Here is a 20,877-nt window from a genome sequence, read left to right on the forward strand (position 1 = left end):
GACTCCATAATAACAGTCTTGTTAGTTTTGTCAGGTTTCAGAACAACTAAATTGGGGATCACATTTAAAAAATCTTTTGTCTTTTTAATTTTCTTCTGTTTTGTTTTCAAAAGGGTATTTGTTTTTGTTTTTTGTATTTTAATGTATAGTTGTTAGCAACGAACCTTTACATGCTTGGTAAGTCAAAAGTTTCTCTTTTAAACCTTATAATTTTTTTGATAAAATGTTTTTTAGTCAATATGATTTCTTGAAAAAGACATGGATTTCCTGCCGAAACGTAGAAAAAAGTAAATAAAAATGTCTTAGTATCATGACAATCTTTTTTATGAACCTAAGCCCAAGAAAATCTACTAAAATATATATATATATATATATATATATATATATATATATATATATATATATATATATATATATATCATATAAATCAGCTATCAGAATATATGTAAATTTGTATCAACTATCAAAGTGGAGATCATTGATCAGACTATCGACGAGATGATCTGCTGAAGCTCAATGATAAACCACAACACATCTGCCAAGATATTATTGACTATGATAATAATGATGACCAAAGTTTTCTTAAATTATTTAAAATAATAATATACGTCAATTTATTGCTGAAGCCTATCCTGTGTATATAACGGTCAACTTTTAGAACTTCTTTACGTACTATCTGCGTTATCGCAAGATTCTGAATATTTAAATTTAGGTTACCAGAGATAATAGAAATGTAGTTTACTTTATAGTCCAACCAAACTGATGATTTTGTTCCTTTGTGTCCAAATACTTTTTGTTACTCGATCGACTATTGGTCTGTCAGTAGCAGCTAGTTCATGTACACTGAAAAGTTGTGGTAATATCTATTCATAATGGGAAATTTGCTACCTTTGATGTTGTTTATTAGCGCCCTTACTCTGAATCTTTATTCTTTGATATTCTTCCTTGAACTCGGATACGCAATGAAAAACAGTGGTAGAGAAAAAGAATTTGAAGAAGTCGCCGTGTTTGCTGGTTTTGAATTTTGTTTCTTTACGCTATGGAATTTTGTAAGTATATACTCATTATAGGTGTGTTGGTAACTAGATAAATATTTCAAAATTTAATTTTACATACAATCATAATTTTTGTGAGAACTTTGGACCCTCATAAATTATCTTCCCAGACAAGGATGTATTATTTATCTACTTTTATACGAGGATGATTAATTAATTTTCAATTCAAATTTTATTGAAATTCAAACTTGGAACAAGACCATAATATATTAAAAGTGAAGTGTAAAAATAAAGAAAATTTTCGTTTGACCATCTTTTCTTAGATGTGAGTACCAAAAAAAGGGCATTTTCTTATTATGTGAAGCCATGGATACATCTTATTAGCTATTTTTTGTTGATTAGTTTTTTTTAATTCATAGGATGCAGTTAGGTCTCTTTTTATGCGGCTTGTTTTTATGTGATTTTAAAGGTGGGCGGTTTGTATATCATCCAAAAATTTCTGTTATTAACTATTATAATTAAATATTAACTATTCACATCCAGATGTCAGTAAAGTGAGTTTTGCAATTCGAGGATTCCCTTGTTACATGATGTCGTACCTGTTACCCTTCGATTTATAATAAATTGTTTAAAATGTTGCTGATTTTAAGATTTTATTTTGCCCAATGGAGAAAAAAACATCAAAGACAATCAATTTCGTTGGAAATGAAAATTGCAATTTTAGATCGCTTAGGAAAAGGAGAAGGATCCACGGCAATTGGAAAACGTTTTAATTTAGGCGAATCAACTAAAAGAGCAATTAAGAAGAATGAAGTTGCTATAAGAAAATCTATAATTTCTGGTACAAAATTAAGGAACTAATTTAAAGAAGAATTCCTATAAGTGGTTATTTAATGCAGGAAAAAGCTCTTCAGTTTTATTCTTCTTCTTCCTATGCCGTCCCCATTAACGGAGGTTGGCGACCACATTTCTAAAAGTTTCTCTGTCTTTTGCAACGTGGAATAATTTGTCTACAGTCATGTTTGTCCAGTCTCGAATATTTCGCAGCCATGACTTCCTCTTTCTACCTATTCCTTTCCACCTATTCCCTTCAGTTTTATAATCATATAAAAATATAATCACGATTATATTTTTCTTGTTAATACACCATGTTGACGCATATGAAAGATCGAGTAGCTCCGTATCGGTGTCATATTTTTGGCTGTGTTAGGGAAATTTCAACTTTTCAGGCTGATGTTATGGAATTTTTAAATATAAGTGACATCACTGGTGACATCAGTTTTTATAAATCGTGAAGTAACATTGTTGTCATTGTTTTAGTACGAAAAATTGTTCTAATTCATTATTTTAGTATAAATAGTATAACAAATTATAGTACAGTGTGTTCCAGTTTAGTCTTTTCAAATTTATAAAAATTGTAATTATGCAACAAAATTTTAAGTCTGGGGGATTTGAGCTTAAATTTGGGAGAATTTCAGTTTCTAAGTGGGGAATTTAGAAAATCGCATCTGGCAACTCTGAACTTAAATATAACTTACATGTTTAATTTAGCTAGTCGAGTGGTAGCTACTCGGTTTTGTTTCTGTTATTGGACCTGGATAATCGGGGTTCAAATCTTCGACTGATTTTTCTTTATATATATATATATATATATATATATATATATATATATATATATATATATATATATATATATATAAACTTAGAGCTAAGATTAATATTATTATAAAAATTAATATTAAACTCACCAGTCTTCCGGGTTGAACCGCGTCGATATCCATTTTGCCGAGCTTTCGACATCCTCTCTGATGTCTTCTTCAGGGCTTCCGAGGTCTCAGTCTCCCGAGCCCCCAGACACTACTACACTCACTAGTCACTTCTTGTTCACTAGTTGAGTTTAATATTAATTTTTATAATAATATTAATCTTAGCTCTAAGTTTAATTGTACTAACCGCGGAAATCTTTCCGAACATATATATATATATATATATATATATATATATATATATATATATATATATATATATATATATATATAAAAGAACTATGATGGTTATTCACCGAGATTTTACTGTTTACCTAAAATACATAAACCAACTCTTAGTATGAGACCTATTGTTTCTTCTATCAATTCACCAAATATACACATTGCTAAATTTCTAACTGATATTCTATCTAAATCCTATGATTATCACAATTCTTATAATATTTTTGATGCTTTTCAATTTAGTGCATTTATTAACAATTTCAAACTACCACTTAATTACACTTTGGTGAGCTTTGATGTAGTATCACTTTTCACTAACCTTCCTTTTTCTAGTGTTCTCACTTCTTTAAGGAATCATTGGACCATTGGATCCAACCAAACTCCCCCGTTTCCTGGGACGTGTTTACAGAGCTTTTGCAATTGCTCTTTGACACTAATTTGTAGGTTTTCAATGATAAATATTACAAATTTTTGGTACACCAATGGGTTCATCCATATCTCCCATCCTTATTAACTTGTCCTTGATGACTTGATATCTGAATGTTTGGGTCTTATAGATTTCCATATCCCTTTTGTTAAACGGTATGTTGATGACCTTTTGTTAGCCTTACCCCCTGACAAAGTAGAGTCTACCTTATCGATTTTTAATGGTTTTGATCCTCACTTACAGTTTACTTATGAACTTGAGGATCCTTCTAACAATAGTATTCCTTTCTTAGACATGCGTGTCTTTAGAAATAGTGACAATACACTAACTACAAGTTGGTACAGGAAACATATGGCTAGTAATAGGTTTCTTAACTATCATTATTGCCATCCGTTATAAAAGCACTCAGCTGTAGGCTATATAGGTTAACACATCCTGATAACAAAAGGGATTCTCTTTTGTTACTCAGAAGTATATTATCTGACAATTCTTACCCTACATCTCTCATAAATAAATACCTTTTTTCAACAAGTTTTGGGTCTTCTATTGATGATTTACCTGATGGTGATCAACTAAGAATGATTTCTAATAATATTATGAACAACAGTACTCTACTTTCTCCTAACATTGCAACTTCCACCACCCATTGCTCTTCACTACCCTATTTGCCATATGTTACTGAAAAGCTTATTAAATTGTACAAACAGAACAATATCCGGTTAAGATTGCTATCAATAATGCTAAGACTGTCAGGAACTTGTTTTCTAAAATTAAAACACCTCTTTTCTTTTTGGAACAAGTGAATGTAGTCTATCACATACCCTGTTCTGAATGTGATGCGTGTTATATTGGTCTGACTGGCCGTTCCCTTAAAGGACGCCTTACTTCACATCGTAGTGACATTAAACTTTCTAAACATACTTGTGCCCTTGCAGAACATGCAATCAACACCAAACATACTGTGAATTTTGATGATGTTAGAATTCTCTGTAGAGAACGTAACCTTAATAAGATACAGTTTATGGGGATGTGTCATATTTTGAAACAACCTAATGCAATAATTTATTAGTAATTATTTAATAATTAATTTATTATTAATTTGTTATCAAATGTAAGTTATATTTAAGTTGCTACCTCCTTGTGTTTGATAGTGGGAAGTTCACGTGGACAATAAATCCCGCCTATTAGAAAGAGATGCAGGGATTGCTTGGCATCATTTTTCTCTGTCGCACTGTGGTCTAATTGCAGAGTTCATATTTTATAATGTCTATGCTATCTTAACAGTTCAAAAATTTCAAAAAAACACAAACTTCAGTGATTTCGGCAGCGTAAATCACTGGCTTCAATCAAGAATTGTTACAAAATTACCCTATTTGTCATATTTAGCTCTCTGAACTTTTTTAAGATATAAAATAAATAAAAAAATTAAATATATGAAAAATACATCTATAATACGATTAAAACATTAAATATTTAACTGATATTTAAAAATTAAATGTCAACCTAATAAAAATTATTAACTCATCCTCGTATAAACGTACTGATAATAAAAATCAGAATTAGATTACAAAAGTTAGTTTTCATGATCCTTGAGTTTTTGTTTATGAATGAATAATGGACAGGTCAGGACCTACTCAAAACATGAATTATTGTAAGATGATAAAAATTTTTTTACGAAGTGATTCAATGAAACGATACGATTTCAAACAAACAAAAAAAAACTTAAACAATATATTTTTATTAAATTTAATAAAAAGAAAACGTATACTACACAAATGGAAATCAAGGTATAAGTGAAAAAATACTCAGTTTTTAACGATGATATTGGAAAGATGGCCTCCCTTTTGTCGGACATATTCTTGCAGCCGTCGTACAAAGCTATTTAAGAAATTGAAGAATATTTCTTGAGGTATTGCTTCCACTTCTTCGCGTATCCGTTCTGTCAAACCCTCGATAGTTCTTGGGAGTTACTTTGAAACACTTTCGACTTAAGATACCCCCGAAGAAAGTTGTCGCATAGGTAGAGATCCGGACTACGAGATGGCCAGGAAATATCGCCGTTTTTACTCATAAAACGAGCGGGGAACGATCTTCTTAGTACATTCATTAACACTTGTAATTAATGACATGTTGCACCACCCTGTTGAAAGGTCGTGTGTTCATTTCTGTAGGTCTTGATTGCTGGAAGAAAAAGAATTATTTAACATGTGCACGTATCGATCATTACATGATCGAAGGATTCATCGCTCATCCAAAGATTCCAGCAAGTTGTCGTTTTCATTAATACTCCCGAATTTTCTACTAGTCGGGTAAAATACAATCTGTATTTTATATGGATGATACTAGAGATCTTATGCAAAATTCTGCTCGTAGTGGTTAGCTTAAACCCCTATTTAAGCTTCGTCGCCGCAGAGGTCTTCTAGGACTCGCGTGTAATGAGTTTCGCATCGCTTCAATATTCTGTGGTGTGCGAGCAGTTCTGACACTGCCACCTCTTTTCTGTGATGTTGAACCACTACTTTCAAAGCCCCTAACCCAAGTCTGAATAGCCTGGAAGACGGAACTGGAGCGCGAGGCGGCAAATGATAGTGTAAACGAAACGTTCGTTGTACATGCACAAAACTCTCACCAATTTTTTAATAAGCTTTTACAGCAAAGCACAGGTTGTTCACACGACCACTTCTCCATAACAACTAAACTTTCCACTCTCCAGGTTCACAAAGTTTACGTCGAAATGCCCGCGGCTCTTCTATATTTTCGCCAACAGCGTTGCCAAATCGTGCCGTTTCACTGAATCACCTACTTTTTACATTTTACGAATTCGTAAAGAGCAAACATAAAAAAGCACAAGTACGTATTACACAAACAATAGAAATAGTCAGTTTTATATATTTTATATATATATATATATATATATATATATATATATATATATATATATATATATATATATATCCCAAGAACTATCGAGGGTTTGACAGAACGGATACGCGAAGAAGTGGAAGCAATACCTCAAGAAATATTCTTCAATTTCTTAAATAGCTTTGTACGACGGCTGCAAGAATATGTCCGACAAAAGGGAGGCCATCTTTCCAATATCATCGTTAAAAACTGAGTATTTTTTCACTTATACCTTGATTTCCATTTGTGTAGTATACGTTTTCTTTTTATTAAATTTAATAAAAATATATTGTTTAAGTTTTTTTTGTTTGTTTGAAATCGTATCGTTTCATTGAATCACTTCGTATAAAAATTTTTATCATCTTACAATAATTCATGTTTTGAGTAGGTCCAGAACTTTGTTGGTCTTCAGCGGAGAACCATCTAAATGAAGCCAAATGTTCGTTTAAAATTTTTTAAATATTCATGTCTACGAATATGAACATTATTTTCGGCAAAGTTTGTGTGTTGTTTTTTGTTTTTTGTTTTTTCTTTTTTGATTAAGTTAGTTTTAAATATTGAGTAAAGTGTACAGTAGATATATGATAACATCGATAATATACTACATATTGAGTTAGAACTGATGAAGCTTTAGAAATATAAAGCGAAACGTCTTCGATAAACTTATGAAGTAGTTGACTTCTTTTTTTATTTGCCAACCTGAATGACCGATTAAACCTCTGAATTCACTAGTTGAATACTTTAGAAATATATATATATATATATATATATATATATATATATATATATATATATATATATATATACAGGGCGTTTCAACAAAGGTAACCCCGTCTCTAGGATAGGTAAAAAACTGAAAAATAATTGGGGTTTGCATGGTAAAAAATTTTTGTAACGCCATCCGTTTTCAAGATACAGGGCGTTGAAGAAAAAAAAATTTTACGCATTTTTTACGATTTTGCCGAAACTACTGGCAACATTGTAATGAAATTTTATACGAATATGTTTTGGAAGCTGATACATCCCATGAATTTGTTTTTATATCTGATTCTCATAGAGGGCGCTAGTTACACGGATTGTACTAAGTATTAGTCAATATAACTTTTTTAAGAGTATAATTATTAATCAAAATTTCAAGTAAACTTAAACATCATTCAATTTTACACGAAACTCAATTTTACTCTTGGTAAAACTCGATACTGTGTACCGTTTTCGGAATATTTTGATTTGAAATTTATGAAGTAATAATTGATGCTGGTATAAAATAGTTAGTAATTAAATAAAACTCACAAGAAGAAAATTAAATTAATGACTAAGAACATAAAATAAAATTCAATTACAATAAGTGTTCAAAATGCCCTCCGTTTTCGCGAATACACAAGTCTATTCTTTTTTCTAAAGAATCCATTAACCTTCTAAACGGTAGGGAATCAGCTATGATGTCATTAAATTGACGTTGAATTCATTCTTCCAATTCTTGGCGTGAATTTACCTATGTAGCATAGACTTTTTCCTTAATATACGACCAAACTGCATAGTCCAAAGGGTTAAAATCGCATGACCGAGGAGGCCAATGAATCGGAGCTTCTGCACCTCTACCAATCCATCGATTCGGAAAATGATTACTCAACCAATTACGACACCTTCTATCAAAGTGTGGTGGAGCTCCATCGTGCATAAAAAATAAAGATCTTCGCTCGTTTAGCGTTAAATCTTCTAATATCTCGAATAAGGAATTGTTTAAAAAATCAAGATACATATCACCATTTAAATTTCCAGGTAGAATATGATAACCTATTAATTTGTTAACTAAAGTTGCTGCCCAAACATTAACTTTAAATGAGTGTTGGTAGTGTGGAGTGTGGAGTGTGGCTTTATAGGAGAATGCTGAGAATATCATGGACAGCAAGGATCACGAACAAGGAAGTTCTAGAAAAAATGAAGAAGGAACCAGAGATTGTGTTTACGATCAAACGCATAAAATTGCAATATCTGGGACACGTTATGAGAAATCAGCACCGTTACTCCCTGCTGCAGTCTATATTGCAAGGTAAAGTCAAAGGTAAGCGAGGACCCGGTAGAAGGAGAATATCATGGCTGCGGAATTTAAGAACATGGTTTAAGAAAACCTCAACGGAGCTGTTTCGAGCCGCAGCGAGCAAGGTCATGATTGCCAATATGATTTCCAACATCCGAAACGGATAGGAACCAGAAGAAGAAGAGTGTTGGTAATGTGATACCCTTTTGACTCGTGGATTCTCATCACACCAGTAGTGTGCATTATGGGAGTTAAACATACCTTGTCGCGTAAAGGTGGCCTCGTCCGTAAAAAGAATGCATTTTAAAAAATTTGGATTGTGGGCTGTCCTTTGTTGCAATGTTTCACAAAAATCCACTCTAACCGGCATCTGGCAAGAGCTCTTGTCTGTAATGATAAGGATGTAATTGCTGTTCTTTCAGTATCCGCCAAGTACTTGAAGAAGAAGTATTTGTTTGTCTTGCTATATTCCTTACGCTAACTGTTGGATCTTCATCAAGTAAATTTAAAATATTACTTTCTTTATTAATTGTTCTTGTTGTTCTTGCTCTACCAGAATTTATTTTATTCGGTCTCACATTCCCAGTTTCTCGACAACGTCGTTCAACGGCTCTAAATGTTTTTTTTGCTTGGTAAGTTTCATCTAGGAAACTTTTCTGCATAACGTGTCACAGCTGCACTAGAACATCCTAAACATTCGCCTAAGGCTAATAACATGTCAGTGTATTCAACATTTGAGTACATTTTGATTTGATTTTACAAATAACAAGGTTTCAAAACTCCAATTATTGTTGATTTATCGTCATAACAATCAATAAATGTCAGATTTCCATGGCACACTTGGAGAAAATAGAGGTATACCTATTAGAACTTTATCATTACTACCAGCATCAATTATTACTTCATAATTTTCAAATCAAAATATTCCGAAAACGGTACACAGTATTGAGTTTTACCAAGAGTATCTTTTTCGTGTAAAATTGAATGATGTTTAAGTTTACTTGAAATTTTGATTAATAATTATACTCTTAAAAAAGTTATATTGACTAATACTTAGTACAATCCGTGTAACTAGCGCCCTCTATGAGAATCAGATATAAAAACAAATTCATGGGATGTATCAGCTTCCAAAACATATTCGTATAAAATTTCATTACAATGTTGCCAGTAGTTTCGGCAAAATCGTAAAAAATGCATAAAATTTTTTTTTCTTCAACGCCCTGTATCTTGAAAACGGATGGCGTTACAAAAATTTTTTACTATGCAAACCCCAATTATTTTTCAGTTTTTTACCTACCTTATATGCATGTTATGTATGTTTGTATAATATATGTCTGTAATTTGAAAATGTTTTTTTTTGAAAATAATTATATTTTAGATCTTTCAAATAGTCTTTATGGTAGTAGCTATTATGGACGAAGCCGCAAAATTGAAAAATCTGCCCATTCCTACTCAGAAGAAACTAAGCAAAACAAGAGCTGTGATGTTTAATACTGTGTTATTTCCGTCTACTTTAGTGGTAGTCTCAATATTTTGGACACTGTGGCACATAGACAGAGAACTGGTATTTCCGAAAGTTTTAGATTTATTCTTTCCACAATGGCTTAACCATATGCTACACACTTTCATACTCTTACCAGTTATTATTGAAATAATGTTGCCGAAGAAATACAATTTTGTGAAATTCGAAAAAGCAGCTATAGTGTTATCTGTTTTGTTTTTGAGTTATACGATTTTGTAAGTATATTCTTGGATACACAAACGGATATACAAAAGTATACCGTTAAGTATTTGAAATTTTTTTTATTAATATTTCATCAAACTTTTCAACCTTTTAATAAAACATTAGATATTTTACAAGTACCTTTTATAGCGCTAAAAAATGGATTTGGTCTTTGAGTTTCTCGTCTCCAAACTTGTCATTGCAACCTGGCATTTTGTTGGTGTTTCCGCGTAGCCATGTTGTAGTGCCATGTTTGATTTCTTTTTAAGACTTCCCATAGTTTTAATATCGGCACAATATCATCAAAGAATATAAGCGTCTATATTCTTTGATATCATATTGTAATGTTTATTTTAATTTATTTACAGTTTTCTGTCACTAACACTAAAACACAATTAATTTATAACATTTATTTACTAATACAGATTTATTTTATCGACTAACTCTCTACAATTGTAATTGCTTTTATATATGTATTTGTCCCTTCTTCTTCTTCTTCTTCTTCAGCCTGTATTCGTCCAGTGTTGGACATAGGCCTCTTCCATTTGCTTCCATTGATTTCTACTCTTGGTAATTCTCATCCACTGCTTGCCCGCGACTTGTTTGATATGATCTGCCCACCTCTTCTGTGGTCTGCCTACTCGTCGCTTATTCTCTCTTGGTCACCAGTTTGTTAATCTCTGTGTTCATTTTTCAGGATTATCTCGGGCAACATGTCCGACCCATTGCCACTTGAGCCTTGCTATACGTTCTTCGACATCAGTAATCTTTGTTCTTTCACGAATGTCGATATTTCGAATCCTGTCTCTCAAACTAATCCCTAGCATGGCCCTATCCATCGCTCTTTGGGTTATACTGAGTTGAACCCAAAGTATTTGTCCTGTTGTTCTGGAATTCCGTAGACTCATTCTAGACCCCCGTGACGTCTAGAACATATAGGTCTTTCTTGGGTGGGCGTTATTTGAAATCTCGAACCGGATCGACCCACACCTGCATACTTCAATAGTCGAGTATTTTCTAGTCAGTTGCAGGTCATCAAATGCCGACCGGATGTTCGATCATAAGCGTAGCAATGGCGGGCATAAAAATATGCTTTTTTCAGATCTACTAGTAAAAGATGCACTTCTTGTGATCTTGCGTTTTTTTTTAATATTATTTGAGATAGGAAGAATATGTTTTCCCATTATTATTTTCCCATAATTATTTTCCCATATGGAACACTGAATATGCTTGTTACTGTTTGGCCTCTATAATACTTACATTCTTCCTCATTGCCTTTTTTGTGTATGTAGCTTATCCACCATTATTTCCAAGTTTTCGGTACTGGTTGTCCATTAAGGTATATATTGCATATTTCTGTTCTGATCTAAGCTAGATTGTCTGTTCCGTTGTTATACTATACTATACCGGTACTATATAGCCATATACAATACCACACCGTCATAGCTTCATATCACTTTCCCAGGATGTTCTGAATTGCTAAAAAAATGATCAATCGTTGACTTGTCTTCTGAACCCGGTCTCTTCAGTAACAACAGAATAAACAACATAGTTTTTCTCAATCCCTATCTGATGCGTTTTTTGTGTGTTAATGGAATAGTGTTGATCCTATATTTGGTGAGGGAGCCTTGTAACTGGCTACCTACATAAGAGGGTTGGAAATCTTTATATTCCAAGCCTTACTTCAAAGGACTTAATGGATGTATTTCCATAGGTTTAGTTCTTCAGTGACCGTTGAAGGATAAGATGATTCTTAATATGAGCAAATATGGCTCCAGAGAAATAAAAGCACTTTTGAGTTTATCGATTTATAATTAAATCTTTTAAGAGTAGAGAGGCCCAACACGGCCGTAGCTTACTATAAAATATCAAAAATTCTTTCTTTATAACACATAAAAGAAAACCGGTATGAGAAAATGCCGGATTTCGGCGGAGAGAAGTATTTAATACGTGAATTGAGAGTTTTTAAATACTCGATGCCTCGATGGCGATGTGTGAACTTGAACTGATAAATCACTACTTGATGCGTGAACGTGAAGATTACTCCCTTTTTTTATTTAGGTGTGAAAAATATTTAAGAGGGTCAGACGCCAGTCAGTCGGGTGTCGCGAACAAACTTGATGAAGTGACTATTCTAGTTATTTTACACTAAGAAAAGTCTAAAGAATTACATTTTTAATTTATATTTTAAAACAATATGTTCATTTCTGGAACATTTGGTTTTATCAAATTATCAGTATCATCATTGACTCAAAACCCTTGGCCTGTTCCAGTATTCTTCTCTTTTGGTCTGTTTCGTTCTTTTTTTTTCTCTCCAATATTTTAGTTCAAGGTTGTTATATCATTATTTTCCATTTGTTGTTCGTAATAAAGGGCTGAGGGAATCCTTCTGTCCTATTCCATTGTAAGCTTCAATTGGGTCAGTTAGTTCTTCTTCTACTTTTACTTTTATTGTGTTGTTCTGGTAGATATTTTCGATCGTTTTAATTAATCCTATAGGTATCTCTCCTGCGTACAATAAATGGATAACGTCCTTTGTTATCGTTACCTTTAACAAATAGTGATCGAAAGTAATCTGTCTACGTTTCCTTCTAAATTTTTTTCGTTTATTTTAGTTCGTTCACCTCTTTTTTTGTCCTCTGATCATTCTCCATATTTATTTTTGTATTCCGTAGAAGTCGTGTTCCATCTGTCTTGAGAAGCTCTGCCAGTGTTCCCTTTTTATTTGTCTGAGTAAAGTATTCGTTTCATTTCTGATTCGTTTATAGTCGTTGTGTTTGTTATGTTCTGTATTATAAAAAGGCTTTCTTCTTTTCTTTAAATTTTGACTTTTCTTCCTCTATACCATGGTGTTTTCTTTTTTGATCTGTTAGTGTTTGTTACTTTCTTCTCTCCAACTGATTTTGTTACTGCGTTTATGAATATATTTTTTAGTTTTTCCTAACTTTTCTCGATGCTATCTTTTACTGATACTTCGTTCTCTCAAATCGTGTTCCTTTTTCTCGTCCAGTCGTCGTCGTTTAATCAGTCCGGCTTTTCTTACTTGAATATACAAAACTTATCGTTTTTCTAGGAGGGAGGTAGTTAACCTTCAGCCCAACCCCCTATTTTTCGGAGGATCATTTCTCCTGCTCTCGTTGTAGCCCTGACCTTGTGTCCCATTGGGTTGGTTACCACAATCTTTCACAGAGTTGCTCAGGTTTCCTGGGTTTCGCCAGGTAGAGGCGTAGAGATTCGGAATTTTTTGTGTATCACTAACCCATTTGAAACCACCTTTATATTAAATTATAAATAAACTAAACGTGACTAAAGCAGAAATCCTTAATTAACCTTAAAAATTTTGACGAACGGTTAAAATGTCATTTGTAACATAAACCAACTTTAACAAATAATTGTTTTAGAAATAAAATCGTAAAAAAAAACATTCAAAACAACAAACACATTGAGATCTATTTTGTCTAAAACCAAACCTAACAATGAACAAGAAAGGACAAAGAATTGCATTTATAAAATACCTTGTGAATGCGATCAGTTTTATTTAGGTGAAACATCAAGGCCATTAAATGTTAGAATAAGTGAACATCAATCTTATATCAAAAATAGAGAATTTGATAGATCTCAAATATGTAAACACGCATGGGATAATGAACATAGGGTGCAATGGAATGATTCAAATATAGTCCTAAAAGAAACGGATGGTAAAAAGAGAAAAATCAAAGAAGCGGCTCTAATTATGCTAAATGAGACCAATTGTGTCGCAAATTCCTCGTCAGAATGTAGTAGGATCTGGTTACCCATATTAAAAGAGGAAGTTATTAAAAGGAAAATACCAGTATTAGCAAGTCAGTAACATATAGAGGATACATCATTTATGTTTTTTAAATAACAAACATATAAAATCAGAATTTGGTGTTATTTGAAAGTAAACTAAATGCACGACCAAATACTTACCATGTCGGGATAGTAATATGAGGTTTTTTTCCTGGTTTCTCCCTCATAATTTACTATGGAATCACTAACAGGAAATTTTTACTGTCATCACGGCATGTGTTTGTCTTTTTAAAGACGAATTACATGCTATGATTTTTTTCTGACGGATATTCTCAAGTTAAAGTAGATTTCATGTAATCGAATGAACTATCTTACAAGTAAAGTCGTCCCAGGAACGCAACTCACCAATATTGGCAATATAATTTTAAAGTCGTCTACTTTAAAATGTATAATGTATGTCCGAATTGTCAATATAAATGAGTCAGATAAAATTAAATTATTAGAAGAATTTTTCACCAAGTAACAGAAAAACAAAATTTGTTTAATTTACTAATGTTTGTATTTTGAGAACGATTTCCGAAGTGGAAATTGAAACGTCAATAAACGTACTTTAACCTTTAATTGTGGCTTATTCCCATTTAAATAGTAATTAAAATCGTAGCTAATTTGAGCTTACCATGCAAAACAATAACTTACTTATGGGGATAATGCAACTATAGTGTAGCATATATGAAAAAGGAGATGTACATCATTAAACATCTAATGACCGATCATTCCAAATTCTAAAACGGTGGCATTTATCAGTGTCGTGGTTAAACTTTTTTATCTAGAATCGCATTATTAGTCCAATTAGTTAATAGAAACGCTTGAAGCATCGGCGAGTTTGAATGTCAGTTATACGCGCGAAATCAATTTTTTAAATACAATTTGTATCAAAATTATATGTGGTAAAAAATGTATCAGTTATTACTAAATTGTGCATCATACAGAAGTATAGCACTCTTATGCCATTATTGTTTCGTGCTGTTTCTCCATTTTTTCCTAATACCCCTTTATATTCCTGGTTATTTGCGCCTATTCTGCTATTGAAGTCACCTACTAAATATATATTTCCTTTTGCTTGGTCCGTGACCAATTCTAGTTCTTCCCAGAATTTATCCTTAGTATAAGACGAGTCGTCATCGTTGTTTGGGCCATGTATAATTATTATTATTTTTAAATTCTTGCTTTTCTTCTTGCTATTGCTCTCCTTCTTGCTCTCCTTGTTTTTTTTTCTTATTTTCTTTTTTGCACATCCCCTTCCTTCCCATTATTATTTATTTTAGTTGTTTTTTTTATTTTCATGTTGGTTACCTTATATTCCAATCTATGATTTACTCTTACTTTTTTGATATTTCTAGTTTTCCTTCATTTCTATTCCATTTCCATTCTTCCTTTCCAATAGTTATTTTCCCTTCCATTCTTTTCCAATAGTTATATTCCCTTCCATTTTTTCATCCTTTGTCGTTTGTCCTTTGTCTTATTGCTTTTTGCATTTCTCTTTCTGTTGCAGTTTGGATTTATTTTGCAAACAAATAATACTTACAGGGTTTAAATAAGCTGCATCTTTTTAAGGCCATTCATAAATAATGACAGTCAGATGATGAGTCCCAAAAAGTAACAGACCAATTATTAAATGAAAGGACAAGATAAATAACGAAGAAAAGATTGTCAGATGCACAGGTATTAAAGAGAATTAGAGAGGTAGAGATAGCGACCCGACTTGGGGACAAGATACATTCACTGTAAGACCAATAATGGAATTAAATATTTGAACAGAAAATAATAGCTTTAAAGAACCTCTTTATTGTTAAAAAGATGTATTTATCACATCAAATATATCTGTTTATATTTAAGTACTGTCCGACAATCGTAATTTGTTGTAAAACAAAGGTAAATTATTTATAATTTTGATATAAAATCAATGAAGGTCGCAGTGTTACGACACAATAGTTCTTTTTATTTTAAATGTTTATACAGTGTATAAAAATATACTACAAGAATACAGTGGAGGGTATATAATCATTTCAAACAATTAAATGTTTTTTTTTAAATAGAACGTCGGAGAGTTGTAGGAAAAAAAAACAGATTTCTTGGCTAAAAAACATTCGTGAATGGACTCAACTACCAAATGCAGGACCATTATTCCATGTGGCAGAAAATCGAGAAACCTTTACAATGGTGATCGCAATGTCTGATAATTCTCATATGTCACATGAAGCAGAAGAAAAATTTGTGAATAACAAAAAAATCTTAAATACAAACTACAAACACTTATTTTGAAAAACAACTTCATCATCATTCTGGTCTAGCCTCCTCAAGAATTTCTCTCCAGTCGTCCCTATCCATCGCCTTCCTCCCCCAAGCACGTATTCCCATATTTCTTATGTCTTCATTGATGTTACCAAGAAACCTTGTTCTGGGTCTCCCCCTTCTTCTCTGACCAATTACATTCCCTATCCACCTCAGACGACCTATCTTAATATGTTTTACGATATCAGGTTCCTGGTATATTCTATAAAGTTCAAAATTGTATCGTCTTCTACACACTCCATTGTAATTCACTGCTTCATAGATTCTCCTTAGTACTTTTCTTTTGAAACATCCTAACATATTTTCATTATTTTTTGTTAGAGTCCAGGTCTCTAAACCATATATAAGGACTAGGCGTATTTTTGTATTGTAGAGTATTTTTATATTTATTGATATAATTGTGGATTTAAGGAGACGATTGAGCCCAAAATAGCAACTGTTGGCCATGCAAATTCCGCGGTTTTTCGTTTATCTCTGCGGTAGTATTATTTTCAGTGTTAAGGAACGTTCCCAGGTATACAAATTCGTTCACCGCTTTGATGACGTCGGTTTCTAGAACAAGTGGTCGTAGGATTTGTGGTTGCGTGCTTATTTTCATATACCTCGTTTTGTTAGTGTTTATTTTAAACCCATTTTTGTAGTTGATTCTTTTAATGCTGGGATAATTTATATCATCAGCATAGGCCAGGTTTTGCACTGATTTATTATATGTTGAACCAGTGGTTGTGATTTGTGACACACGTATTGCTTTATCATTTGTTTTAAAATGGGAGTTGTCTGTCTCCCATCGAACGCGTCCCTAGGTGGTGAATAGGGGAAAGCCTTAACCGGTCATAGGACCTTTGGGTAGTTGGAAATAAAAATACCAACCGCGAATCAAAACAGACTAAGGTATGCCAGCTCTAACAGAAGAGTCTCTGGCCTTCTAGGTTTCTGGTTTGGCTAGAGGTTGACAATCTCTTACGGTTAAAAACGTATGTTACGGAACCTCAAGAACTATTAGTTTGACGAGAGCGGTTCATTCTACACAAAAAATGCTAATAAACGTTTTTGTTCAAAATTATCTTGGCTACATTTTTTATTTGAAACATTTTTCTCTATGGCGGACAGATTCTTGGTGAATCGATTTTTTCCCGTTTACCCTGGGGAAAGCCCGGGGGTAAAAGTGGTAAACTTTTTTGTATCTTTTTAGCGTCCTAAAATTAACATTTTCGGCAAAATTCAGTTTGTTCGTATCATTTTTAGAGGTTCAGTGGCATTTTCGTCTCTGACGACTGGACTACAATGATTCTCATCATCATTGGCTCCACAACCGTTGGTGGGTCTTGGCCTGCTCAAGGATAAGTCTCCATTCTCTCCTATTCTTCGCCTTGGCTTTCCAGTTTCGTACTCCCAACATTCTCAAGTCTTCCTCCTCCTGATCCTTAAATCTTGCTCTGGGTCTGCCTCTCCTTCCTACTCCATCTATTCTTTGGTTATAAATATGTTTTGGCGGCTCCATATCATTAATTCTCTCTATGTGACCTAATCACCGCAGCCGGCTTATTTTGATGGACCTAATAATATCAGGTCTGTCATACAGGCGGTAAATTCTCACTACATCTAAAACATTGAATTGTTTCCAGAAGTGTTTAACACAGAGCTCGTTGTTTTTTTATAGCTTCATGCAGGTGTGCAAATAATCGTCTGGTGTAATAAACTATGAATGTTGTAAGGACTCCCTGATCAATCGGTTGCAGTAAGCTGGTTGTAGTAGGTGGCAACTTTTAAATGCGGCTCAAATTAGTTAAATTTGCAGGAGGATGACCTGGTGCATTATCGATAATTCATATCACTTTAAATAGAATTTTTTTGGATTCACAATAAACTTCGACTTCAGGTATAAAATTATGTTCAAACCAGTCCCCAAAAAGGGAAGATGTCATCCAAGCTTTACCATTAAACTTCCAACTCACAAAAAGAGGTTTTAAATTACAATCACCAACTGCATTCGCGCCAACCATCGGTGTCGATGGATCTTTGGCGGCCTTAAAACCTGGATAGGTTTTTTCTTAGGTGCGATAAAAGTTTTTTTATGCATCTTCTTCAAGAACAGTCCAGTCTCATCTACAATGATTATGATTTGCAGCTTCTTTATCAGCACTTGCAGCATCTTCACTTTCTTCAATGATATGGCAAGTACAGCGACTTTTGAATTAACTGAACCGCGGCGATCTCCGCAGTATCCTGTTTTAATCCCTCAAAATCAGCTTAGTTTGAGAGCACACTGTGATATGATCAATAGGACAATTTTTCACATTTACCTGATTATCACACCATAATTAACATTGCTTCCATATTGGCGATAATACTGTCATGTTTACTTGGCTGTTGAACTTAAGATTGGGCACATTTCACAGCTTCGAGAATTTTTTATTTGTCCTTTATAATAAATTGTTGTTATGACATCAAACTTTTTTGCCCATTCAGAAATTTTCATTTTTGTTCAAAAGATTTAATCGTTTCTTGTTTGATACAGGAGAACTATAATAGTTTTGCTTCGTGTAGATGACAATAGTAGTTTTTAAAGTTTTCGTATATATAATATAAAAAAACCTGGTATTAAAAAAACCTATGGTATAAAAGAAAGTGGAAGTTACAAGATTTCTGATCAATGCGGTAGTTAAACGCTCAGGAAGAGAAGAAAACGAAACTTAAGCAACCTAAACAAAAAATTCACATGCAACAAATTTGTAAGCTTTTATTCCTTTACTGCATTTACATTTTGTTGCTTGTTTTCTCAATTATTTAGCGGTGGTTAGGTTTTGATAAATATTTTAATTAAAATATACTTTAGATTTGACTATATTTAGTGGGTAATGAATTAATTCGCACAAATTAGCATGTTAAATTTGCATGCAAATTTAAAACGTCGTTTCCAGATATTTTCTCAAAGGAAATTTATGAGCTCTAATGGCGCTTATAACTTTCGACACCTATTTTCTGCCAACTTATTAAGCTGCAAGTGGATCCCTCCTTTCAAATCTATCCGATTAAATTCAGCTTTGCTCTGGAATACTAAACACGTAATTTTAAAGTTTAATTAAACTTTTTTGCTACAAAATAAGCAAACAATGGACCATCCATTATTTACATGGAATATTAAAACATGCAAATTATATTACATAATATTAAACTTTTTAGATACTTTTCGCTGTACTTCCGTCATGGTGTGTGGTTATACCCAGTGTACAAAGTCTTAACGTGGCCACAGAGACTTCTCTTTAGCGCGGCTCAATTTTGTGCCGCCTTAGGATACCAAAAAGTAGGAATAGTATTACAAAATTCCAAAAGATCACAAAACAAACAAAAAGTTAAATAACGTTAGGTATTTGTTAAATTTTAGCTAAAAAAATTATTTATATCACCTTTTTTTATATATTTTTTATAGAATAAAATGTTTTATTATTATACGTATTGTTTTAGTTATTTCAGCTGGATATGGCTGAATTTATCCTTCACTAATCTTGTAATTGACTTGTTGTAGCTATATTTACAAATTGTAAATTTTAATAACAAGATAAACGATTTGCAGTCCAATACAGAATGTGCATCTTAAAGAAATTCGTAAAAACCTACACAATATGCAGTAAATCACCACCTCTAAAAGTCTCGATGATTGTGCTGTCTTGGTGAATGGTGAGCACTAAACTGCAGAGTTTGATCTCACCAATATCACAATCAAATGTTTGCAACAATATCCATATAGTATACCAATATATAATATACCAATAAAGGTGCTCATCCAGATAGAATATCTAACATGTTTTTAATGAATTTGTCATTTTCTTTATGTAGACCTACCTCTGAGGCTTATTTTTAACAAATCTCTGACCGAGGGTCGCTTTCCTTCACAATTTAAGACAGCCTTTGTTAAGTCCGTACACAAATCTGGTGATAAATCATTGATTTCTAATGATCTTTCCATTACAATTTCTTCTGCTCTTCCTAAAATTTTCGAGGCTTTAGTGACTGATTTTTTGGTAGTTAATCTGAAGAATCAGCTTCATACTGGTCAGCATTGTTTTTGTTTGGTTGTTCAACTTCTACAAACCTACTAGTTTACACTGATTACATTATAAATGCATTTCAAAACAATTCTCGGGTGGATTCCATTTTTATATTGACTTGTCTAAAGCAGTCAACAAGGAAATCATTGCCTTTTATTGCATAGACTGGAATTTTTGATGTGTCTGGAGAACTTCTTTACTGGTTGAAAAGTTATATGGCAGACCGGTCTTTGTGTGTCAAGCTGAAGGTCTTTACTTCAACTAAATACTTTCAAAGCTATGGAGTGCGTTTTAAGACTTCTACTTTTTGCCGTTTTTGTTGATGATGCAATTCAAATCTGATTGTATTGGGTTACATGAATCATTGGATAGATATGCGAACTGGTGTTCATAAAAAATTATTTATTAATCGATTAAGCGATCCAATTTTACAAATTTCTTGAGCCTCTCATTTTCAATTACAATTTAGAGTATATTTTGATTGAGGGGCCAATAATGTCACAGATCTAGATGTGGTTTTTCAGAGAAATTTGTCTTTCAGTCTGCATATAAATGTTATATGCAACAAAGCTTTGAAACAGCTTGGTTTCATTAAGAGGCATAACAGAGATTATTGGAGCTATCTCTAAAAAC

At 32.8% G+C, this 20,877-nt stretch overlaps 1 protein-coding gene across 1 annotated transcript; it reads left to right on the forward strand.

Moving 5' to 3' along the window:
• Window positions 1-720: 720 nt before the first annotated feature.
• On the forward strand, window positions 721-19,645 carry LOC140443204 (androgen-dependent TFPI-regulating protein-like). Its single transcript, XM_072534321.1, has 3 exons — window positions 721-1,049; window positions 9,728-10,086; window positions 19,379-19,645. Exons 1-3 carry the CDS (start codon window positions 873-875, stop codon window positions 19,554-19,556), a joined length of 714 nt encoding a protein of 237 aa, XP_072390422.1. The 5' UTR covers window positions 721-872; the 3' UTR covers window positions 19,557-19,645.
• Window positions 19,646-20,877: the final 1,232 nt, after the last annotated feature.

The sequence above is a fragment of the Diabrotica undecimpunctata genome, chromosome 6 (genome assembly GCF_040954645.1).
Source record: "Diabrotica undecimpunctata isolate CICGRU chromosome 6, icDiaUnde3, whole genome shotgun sequence".
Taxonomy (NCBI): domain Eukaryota; kingdom Metazoa; phylum Arthropoda; class Insecta; order Coleoptera; family Chrysomelidae; genus Diabrotica; species Diabrotica undecimpunctata.